This window comes from Azolla caroliniana, unplaced genomic scaffold (assembly GCF_043228905.1).
Source record: "Azolla caroliniana isolate FFs.n. ecotype wild unplaced genomic scaffold, voAzoCaro1.0.p SCAF_16, whole genome shotgun sequence".
In the NCBI taxonomy this organism is placed as follows: domain Eukaryota; kingdom Viridiplantae; phylum Streptophyta; class Polypodiopsida; order Salviniales; family Salviniaceae; genus Azolla; species Azolla caroliniana.
In genome coordinates this window covers 11621558-11632242 of record NW_028230451.1, presented here as the reverse complement: position 1 = coordinate 11632242, position 10685 = coordinate 11621558, and the positions used below count along the sequence as shown (strand labels likewise).

The following is a 10685-nucleotide window of genomic DNA, read 5'->3' as shown; positions in this document are numbered from 1 at the left end:
CGGAAGCTCTCTTCTAGAACATGGATGTCGAGACCTCACCTAATGAATGACACCCTAACCAATGACATTATTGATGCTAACTTCGAAGACACATAGATGGCCACTCCCCCATTCATCAAGTTTGGCACTTGCTGAGCGTAAATCCGAGAGTGTACATACATACTTTTGAGCACTTGGGGGATGTTCAAGAAAACTATTAAAATTATGAGGGAGCCTTTGAAATGTAGATAATGACTAGAAAGAGTCAAGATAATGAATGGAATGCAATGGAAGATGAGGATGAATGAATGAATGAAGAGGATGAGGATGAGGATGATGATTGGGTGGGGGGGACCCCATCCATCCATCCATCCATCCGTCTATCTTTAACCTAATCTAACCTAACCTAACCTAACCTAACCTAACCTAATCTCTCTCTTTCCTGCATGATTGATTTGATGGGCAATATGAATGGCGTCTTCTGGTCTCCTGTAGTAACACTTCTACTACATAATAGCCACACTTTCGGAGGCAAGAAGGGATGTCAGTGATTCAGACATGGGCTGTGCCTCCTCCACCGAGGTTATGATGATGGGCCCGCAAGAAGTCAAATCTCCGGCAGTGGCAGTGGGGGTTCCTCCTGCATCCCCCCTCCTCCTCCTCGCGGATGAACTCGATCACCTGGTTGCCCTCGCATCCATCAATTCCGCCATATCTCCTCAACACTCACCAGCAGGCGAAGAACGCGACGATGAACCAATCTCACATGGACATGGCGAGAATGTCAGTGCTACAAGGCATGGCCTATCTAGCAGGAGTCCCCGTGATGTGCTCTCCCAGCTCAACCTCCTGGAAACTCGTGGCCCTCAATCTTGGCTTGAGGTCTCTGGTGTTTTGGAAACCCTAAAACCTCATCAGGACCTTCATTCAGGTAAGTATGCTCCATCTGACTCCATTGATATCCATGAAGTCATGAAAGGCTTGGATGAGGACGATGACGATAACGGCAATCACAATCGCAAAGAAGAGACGGGTCATACAAAGGTGAAACATTCGTCGAAGAGACGACATGGGACGAAACCATTTGACAAATCCATGATCATCCATACACTTGAAGAGCTTGACGCGGCTGGGTCCTTCCAACAAGGAAAGGAAAAGCATGTGGAAGTGAAGAAGGGTGTACAGGATCAAAACACAAGAAAGGGCAGTAATATCACTAAGGTGGAACATAGACTAAGCACTATTCATAAGAAGGGTGTAGGTGTCCTTGATAGCCACGGTAGTGTTGATCTCATGGGCAAGGTATCCATGGCACGAAAGAACAACCCCAACAATGGTGACTTTGATGTGGAATACTTGGGATCCTATACCAACAAGACCAGTGCAGATCATATGATCAGTGAAGCAGGTAATCAGGTATCTATGAAGATATCAACACTCAATGTCCAAGAGGATCGGCTAGAGCCAGAAGAAGTAAAAAAAAAGGTTGTGAATTCTGAGAATAACGAATATAGCTTACTTGAAGATATCTCCATCAAACAAGGTCATCTTAAATCGGATCTACTCGGAGACAAAAGAAGCTACTTAGTAGACTCGCAGAAATCACTAGTCTCAGAGAGATTCATTACCAGAAGTAATGTGAGTGACCTCATAGGTTATGAGGATTTTGAGATAATATGTCCACCAGGAGGTGAGGGAAGAGTTGTGCTGTATACTACGAGCATGAGGGGAATGAGAAAGGCATATGAAGATTGCATCAAAGTGAGAGGTATTATAGAGAGGTACAGAGTTGGATCATCAGGTGTGGTGTTGGAGGAGAGAGATGTATCTGTGCACCTGGAATATAGGAATGAGCTGAGGGAGCTCTTGCAGAAGGTGGTCACAGTACCCAGGCTCTTCATCAGGGGGAGATACATTGGTGGGGTAGAAAAGATCTCCACCTTGGTTGAGCAAGGCAAACTTGAGGCTCTCCTCAATCAAGGATGATGATTCTACACATTGTAAAAGCAATGTACACTTGTAGCTTATCTGTATTTGTGTCTTGTCTGTCTGTCTGTATATACACACACACACACATATATATACATACATATATATATATATATTCCATTTCACATGTAATAGTGAGATAATATGGATGGGACTATGCCCTACCCTGAAAATCTATCTATCAATTTCTATTTATGCCATTGACTTCATATTCACTTACGAACATTGGTTGTTTTATGCAAGCAAGTCTTTATCTAATAATGAACTGCAACTTTGTCCATCAGTCCAATTCTCTGTGTGTGTGTGTGTGTTAAAAATTATAATGTGCTCAACTTGAAGTGAAGCATGCTCAATTGCAGAAAAGTATGAATGTCTTATTCCACCCACGCATGAAGGAGAAATGGCAGAGGTAGTCAAGAAGGTGATCCTCCATGCGAGTGAATAGAAGATGTCTAGCACAAGTGTGAAGGAATCAAAGAGCTGCAACAGCAATTGCTCAAGACACAAAAACCAAGCAAGGGAATCCTCAATGGAATATGTGCGTATGCTCTTATCTTCTAAAAGCAAGTCCTCAAGCCCCAAACTATAATTTACTTTTATTAAGCTTCCTTTTGAATCTTGTCACCAAAACCAAATTGTCATGGTAGAACATCTAAGCAGGGTCTTTCTAAATTCTGACAGAGGTTTTCTATTTTCCAAGTCCAGCTGGGAAAATTTCCCAAGGGATGTTTTTGATTTTCTAAACAAGTTGGGAATGAATGATTCCGAAGAAGAATTAGAAATTTTCCAAAGAATCTTAGTCAAAATTCTTCTTGTCGCCTTCGACATCAAGACCAGGGTTTTATTATAACTCCAAATTGGGGTGTGAATCATTTTGAAGATGGATTTTAGAGCGGTTGGGATTCGATACCTTCAATGACATTTCAATGCCAAATCTTTGTTCTCGAAAAGTCAATCATTTCATCAATTGCCATTGAACTAACAATTTTAATGTGGTGGTAGTACTAACCTGGGCTTGGGGAAGAGATACAAAAGCTGAACAGTTAAAGGGGATGGTGTGGAACATCATTTACCTTGGAAAAAATAGGGCCATCATTAATGGCGAGGAAACATAGTATGTTTGATTGATAGATTCACGACCAATTCTTTGCAAAAGTCACTATCGTCAAAGTGATGTGTGCATTGCTACAATAGAGCATTGAGCGATTTTATTAGTGAGTTCTGAAATTCATTGTACCATCCTAGCGATGGCGGCAAGTTGGCACTACACCACATATGGACTTAATCAATGTAAAGTTGTGAGTACATGATTTTTGGATAGTACATGAATGATCAGGCCAAGATGAATGGCCTTTCTTAGAAATGGAACAATCACAAAATTTAAGGCTCATATTGGTTCTCATGTTTTAGCCATATATTCGGTGAGTCATATGATATCAGAAGGGGCTGTATTGACTCCACTATGAGGGGGTGTGAGATATAGCGACTTCTGCCATGGTGGAGATTGATAAACCAATAATCTATCATAGTGGAAGATGGGTGTAAAATAGATGATGATCGATGTGGGAAGCTGTGAAGCAAGGGTGGTAGGTGGTGGCATGGTGGTTGTCTAGGTCTTGAACATCATCATCTAGGCAATTATTCATCGTAGTGGTGGTTTTATCTTGACCCACTATTTGAATGTGCACATCTTTGAAGGTCATTGTTGTGTAAATGACCACATCACCTTCGCATGATTGGAGGGCTTGATGTTTCTCTTCTGCAAGCATAGGTGGATAATTTTAACTATCTACAGTATTTCATAATTCCTCATTGGGGATGGAACATCCCACATTGATTTCCACAATGGAACTTTGAACCTACGGCGCGATTTCCTAAGTGTTAAAAATCTTTCACATATTGGCATGGTTCATTATCATGATGAAATTTGTTGGATACACAAAATAGGTCCGTGTAGTCAAGGTGCCAAGTTTAGCACAAAGCCATGTGGAGGAGGACAAGACGATCCCCTCTAAAAATGGAACCAGAAGTTGTTGGAAAAGCTCTTCTTCTTCTTCGGTACCAAGGAACTTTGGTAGCAAGGAAGATAAGTACAAAATGAAGAAATCCAACAAGTAGTTTGAGATTAATACATTTCTTTATCTGTAGATCAATACCCTACCACACTTAATGATGGTCCATAAATTATTATCTATTGTCCTCCAAATAGTGTCATTCTACTTGTAGTTGTTGGGCCTCAACATGAGGATTTTACTTAAGAATGGACACATTGCTTAGAGTATGACACATTCATAGTCAGTTCAATGAGATGTGAAATACGATGAACATTGGCAACTATGTTTTAACTATTGTTCTTTGAATAAAGTATTCTGAATTCATCAAATTAGAATTGTATGGCAATGATGTTTCAATGTCAATTATTATAATTTAGTTTGGGCATTTGAGTGAGGATTATGGATTGGTCTTTCTCAAATAAAACTAAACCTCTTCTCTATCCCTTATAAATTTTGATGATTTCATGGTTATTTTGAATTATTATAGAAATCTATTTGCACCTTTTGGCAGCCCCCTATAAGGTCAAACATGTTTGTCAACAAGGCTTAAGCACACCTCAAGAACATGTGCTACAATTTCCTTGATTTAAATTACTTGAGTCATTTGGGAGTAGGTAGATTTCTTTTGCTCAATATTAGTACATAGTTCACAAATAGAACTATTTAAGATTTAGAATGCATGAGGAAAAAGGGAAATACTACCAATATGGAAATCATTTTCAGGTTACTATAGACAGGTAGTCCTTGAAACATTTGTGACCAATGGAACCTTATGGGTTGTATAGCACAATGGGTGAAGCTTATCCATTAGATAGTTTAAATTAATGATTTGTAAATATTTTTATTATTAAGGACTTTGATTTTCTATTAGATAGTTTAAATTAATGATTGTCAATATTTTCCTTAATGTCTTATGTCGTAATCATGAGGTTAACATGATTAACCTCATTACCAACTTGATCATGATGATCACCTTCGAGGAAAGTATCTTCGTGACAAATTCTTTTAAAAATGTTGGGTAAGAACCAAATCTATTATAGATGCTATTAAGCATTGCACCCTCAAAAGGAATAATCTACATTGCTAGAGTTCTACTCAATTGTATTGGAAAGGTTTGTGTTCCAAATTTGTCTAAGGTCTAAACTGTCACGGATACACCAACTGCGGACTACGATGGAGCACGGATGATGAGGCTACGAACCATAAGGCTACGAACGTGGAACTAAAAGTGACGAGGCTAGGAACTCTAGATGCTGTGAGTGATGAGACAATGAACTTAGGAAGTTATGGAGAGCATGAAGACATAGACGACGAAGGAGACAATATGGCATGAAACGAGAATACTAGATTGATATGTCAATGACTGGTGTTGAATCCCTTGAAAGGGACCAAGGAGGTTATGTCAAGTATTTATAAAATCTCTAGAATATTCCCATTTAGAATACACCATAGAATAAAGGGAAAAGTACCAGGATACCCCTGGAAGTTCCAAATTTACCAAACTACCCCTATGTCCAAAAAATTACATTTTATAGAGTAATTATACACTCAAATCTACAAGCCCTATTTACCAAAGATGGAAGAAATGGACCCAAACTAGCACTATTTACCAAAGATTTGAGTGTATAATTACTTTATAAAGTGTAATTTTTTGGACATAGGGGTAGTTTGGTAAATTTGGAACTTCCAAGGGCATTCTGGTAAATAGACGAACTTCCAGGGGTATCTTGGTACTTTTCCCTAGAATAAATTTTCTAGAATACACTAAAGGCTCTAGAATATTCTGGAATGTATATGTGCTAGAATATACAATACTCTGCTATATACAAATACATGCTCATATCCAAATGGTTGAGCATGACGTCTTGTAGTTTGTGAGGTTGTAGGTTCAATCCTCACTAACTACGTGTTTGATGTCACTATGTTGTGACCATAGATTGACATATTCGTGAAAAAAAAAAGAGTTCATACTTTTTAGTTTTTTAATATATCATATAACAAAGAGACTTTCACATTAAATAGGGATGTTTAACTTCACATTAAAAAGGAGACTTACACTAAATAATATTTTTATAATATAGATGAAAAACTTAAAAGTTAAATTATTTATAATAAATAATAAATAAAAGGTTTATTAGTTCCCCACTTTTTACTCTCCCACAAAAATTGATATTTTTATCTGTTATTAAACGAGGACCTCACACTAATAATATTTTTAGAATAGATATAAAACTTAAATGATTTGTTTTATCTTTTAATAAAACAAAAAATAAATAAAAATATCTAAATAAATCAAATAAATAAAAGGTACGCATAAATTTCATATTTTTATCTCACATTAAAAAGGGGACCTCACACTAATAATATTTTTAGAATAGATATAAAGCTTAAATGTATTTGTTTTATTTTTTAATAAAGCAAAAAATAAGTAAAAATATGTAAATATGTAGAATAAATAAAAGGTTCCCATAAAATTTCCCATAAAAGGGGACCTAACACTAATAATATTCTTATAATAGATGAAAAAATTAAAAGTATTTGTTTTATTTTTAATAAAAAGAAAAAAGGTTCACTACTTCCCTACTTTTTACTCTCTTGACATTAAAAAGGGGACCCCACACTAATAATATTTTTATATAATAGATGTAATTTTTTTAAAAATAATAAATAATAAATAAACAAACGAATGGTTCTGTAATATTCTTGGGGTCATTTCGTATTCTCGAATATTACGGATGTCGAATACTACGAATATCATGCATGGGTCAATCTATGTATATATATATATATGCTTTTGGATCCAGAATTATGTGATTTTGATTTGGTATGCGCTAAAAGAAAAAAATTCAACACATTCTAGTTGACATTTTCACTTGTAGGATAGTGGCTAGTTAAAAATTTTAAATTTTGGTTAGGATCATAAGAAGTAGGAAAAATTTCGGTAGGAGCTAGAAACTTTCCCCAAACATTGGTCCCAACTCTGTTGGATCCAGAATTATGTGATTTTGATTTGGTATGCGCTAAAAGAAAAAAATTCAACACATTCTAGTTGACATTTTCACTTGTAGGATAGTGGCTAGTTAAAAATTTTAAATTTTGGTTAGGATCATAAGAAGTAGGAAAAATTTCGGTAGGAGCTAGAAACTTTCCCCAAACATTGGTCCCAACTCTGGATGTTGGTTTGTCCCAATTGGGGACTATTGTAAGCCTTACCTTGTTAAATATAATTCATGGGCATGTTTTGTGTCCCAGCTTGTTTCCTAATCGTGTTTTTGCTATGTTTTAAGATCGCCATTAAATAGGGACATAACAAGCAAGAGAAGAAGGAGAAGAAGAAGAATAAAAAATCTAGAGGAGAAGAAGGAACCCCAACCCGGGCCTATCTTCTTTCTCTACTATCTATCTCTCTCTTAAAATACGTTCATATTTCTCTCTCCCTCTCTTTCTTTTTCCCTTTCTTGCTCCCCCTCTTCCCAATCAAGTACACATCACATAACAACCCACGTTGTTTAACAATAATGTGTTTCAATCTTGAAACATTGCTAACTTTCAGGACAAGGAAAACAACCAATTAAAGAAAACATTTCGAGCAAAATATGCTAGATCACTTTAGCACTATCATGGTATTAAGCGGGATTTTCTAGGTTTTGTAGAATCTTGGCAGCTCGTTGAAAAGAGTACAACTTATTCCCAAGTATCGTCAAGACACAAGCTATGAGCCTCACATTTAGAAGCTCCAAATCAAAAAATTGTCTCAATTTAATGTATGGCTTCAAATTTCTCTTGTTGATTTGACAAATTCCAATAAGGCAGAAGTACAAGTGCCTCCCACCAACATTCAACATGCTGCTCATATTTGTTGTTGGTGTATTTGGTTGAGAAGAAAACTTGAAGCATCAATCATTGAAGCACAATATGTAGTAGTTTTTTGAGCTACTAGCCTACCACAAAAGCACAAGTCAAAGACAATCAATCATTTATATTATTAGTAGTTGTGATAAACTGATAGGAATAAAATGATAAGATAATATTCAAAGTTAAGCTCCTAAGAAAAGAGCATTTAAAAGGGTTCATTACAATTAGGACCAGGGCCTGAATTTGACGGGTTAGTCTTAAAGTTTTTTGACAGGCATTTTTTAAAGATGTATGTCATATGACGTAAGAGTGCAAAAATTAACATGTCATTTGACATACAAATTTCTTATAATGAAAAGCTTTATATGATGCTTCATTATTATACATTTTATTACTATAGAAGGTACACAAATAGACACAACTACCTCGCAAAGATAATGAAATACAGAAAATAAATATCGTGTTAATGTTTTTTTTTTACCAAAAAAGTGTTAATGTTTTTTAAGCCAAAGTACAAACTATATATGTATCCATAATCATAATTCATTCTTGCAAAGTGGATACAATAAGCTTCAAACAATTAATCATACAAATCGAATACTTAATCATCATATATTTCTTAAAGCCCAAAAAACACAAAAAAATGTTTATCATACCGGGACTCCTCATACTTATTACTAAGCATTGTTCAATGATACTATCCTTCTCTCTTTCTCTTCAAACCAAAGGTTAAATATATCCCTCCAACAAATGTTTGATGTCTCTTGAGCATTCAAGGATATAAACATCAAAGCATCTAAAGTTTCCAAAGATAAACCATTTCTAATATCATTTTTTATGATATTTTGACGTGAAAAGCCTCGTTCACATGCAGCTGTACTAATAGGAATAGTCATACATAGTTGCCACAATTGCATAATACCCGGAAATAATTGCCACCAAGATTGTGCTTTGCAACAAATATCCCATGCATCATGCATTCCTCTTCCTTTAGCAATTCTCACAAGTATACCAACAAAATCTTCTCGTTCATTAAAGCATCTTTTCATGTCAACAATTTGCCTATCAATGTTAAACTTCCCAATAAGTTTGTGCATCCATTCCTTTGTCTTTTTCTCTCTTTCATTTTCCTCAATGGGATATGAAGATGGATTAAACAACTTGACAGCATTGAAAAATGTAACATCCGGGAAACGATTGTTTAAGGCATCAATAACATGTTGGACAAAAGTTTTTCCAATTCTAATGCATTCATCCAAACTACCATTTTCCGCATTACCATTAAACATATTCAAGTTAGAATCATTATCTTCATTCTCACTATCAAGACCACTCATTATTCTTGATCGATTTGCTACCTCCTTTGGGTTTGGAATCGGTATAAACTTCAATGGATGTGAATGAGTAACACTATCACATCGAATATATATGAGTATGCCATCTTTCACATTCGATAAAAAGCTTGCAAGAAACATAGACCCGGTGCCAAATGTTTCACACGATAAATATCTTCTTCGAAGTTTCTCATGGATCAAATCCAAGTGAACACCAAGCATAGTTACATCCATTAATTCCCTTTGGAATTGCTCATTTAATTTATTTAATTCCACAAGAATATCTGCCAATAGGTGCAACATAAATTGCACTTGGAATATAGTAGCATACTCGTACCATTTTTTCTCATGTTTTTCCCATTGTTCTAAAATTGCGGGCATAAGTGTAACTAGTCTCTCCATTACTTGGCCTCGAGATAACCATCTTATGGAGTGAATTTTAAGCACCTTCAAATCACCCTTACCATGTCGTTTCATTATCTCTTTTAGTTCCTTGTGTCTATTAGTTGACTTTCCCAACCAAGAGTATACTTTATTTGCAAATACATCAAGGAAGCTAAACACATGGGCATGAGACATTATATATGCATCTTTTATGGCAAGTGCTTCACGATGTGCAATGCAATGTACTCCCAAAATATTAGGCATCATGGATTGAAACTTAGAAATTGCACCATTGTTCTTCCCTATCATAGATGATGCCCCATCACTTGCAAAAGCCACAAGTTTTTTTAAATCTAAATTGCTCTCCAAAATGAATTCATTGATAGACTTGTAGATACCTTCAGCTTTCACATTTTCCACCGGAAGAAGTCGCGCAAATTTACAATGTGGCTCCCCTTTGCCACCTTCACTTAAGTACAATACATAGATAATGAGGTGTTTTTCCAATGTACGATCAATGCTTTCATCAATCAAGATGGAGAAAAATGGACTTCCACGAATTTCATCATACAAGAGTTTCCTTGTGTGGTTCTTAATGGCCATTAAGAATTCTCTTGCAGATTTAGCATTAGCATAAGCACCATATTCTTTTGAGGCAGGGGCGTTTGGAGTACCAAGTTCTCTTTGTAACATACATTGTTTTACATATTTCTCTAATGGAATATCATTGCAAGCATGAAAATGAACCAACTTCATGCATAAAAGTATCCTCTCATATTCTAAATGCATGATTTCTGAAATTTTGTCATCCATTGGGCCTTTCACATTTGCATTTTCCTTTTGTCTTTTTGCATTATACATGGCACTTGCTATCACATGATCGGATGACTTTGCATGTTCATTCAATGAAGACATTTGCATGCTTTGAGATCCACCATCCGCAAATACATTGTTCTTTCTTGCATCTTCACACCACATGCATTTGATTATATCATCACCTAATAGGGACTTTGTCACATATGCCCATGGGTGAAGCAAAGTCCATTGGTTTCTCCACTTTCTTTTTTGTTTGTTATAAGAAGATCTCGAC

General features: G+C 36.1%; 2 protein-coding genes across 2 annotated transcripts; one reads left to right on the top strand and one right to left on the bottom strand.

The window, feature by feature from the left end:
* Window positions 1–326: 326 nt before the first annotated feature.
* Window positions 327–2257, top strand: LOC147853967 (uncharacterized). Its single transcript, XM_087332341.1, has 2 exons — window positions 327–2019; window positions 2053–2257. The coding sequence occupies exon 1, from the start codon at window positions 538–540 to the stop codon at window positions 1963–1965; it is 1428 nt and encodes a 475-aa protein (XP_087188467.1). The 5' UTR covers window positions 327–537; the 3' UTR covers window positions 1966–2019; window positions 2053–2257.
* A 6297-nt stretch (window positions 2258–8554) lies between these two features.
* On the bottom strand, window positions 8555–9932 carry LOC147853966 (uncharacterized). Its single transcript, XM_087331955.1, has one exon. The coding sequence runs from the start codon at window positions 9902–9904 to the stop codon at window positions 8555–8557; it is 1350 nt and encodes a 449-aa protein (XP_087188081.1). The 5' UTR covers window positions 9905–9932.
* Between the last annotated feature and the right edge of the window lie 753 nt (window positions 9933–10685).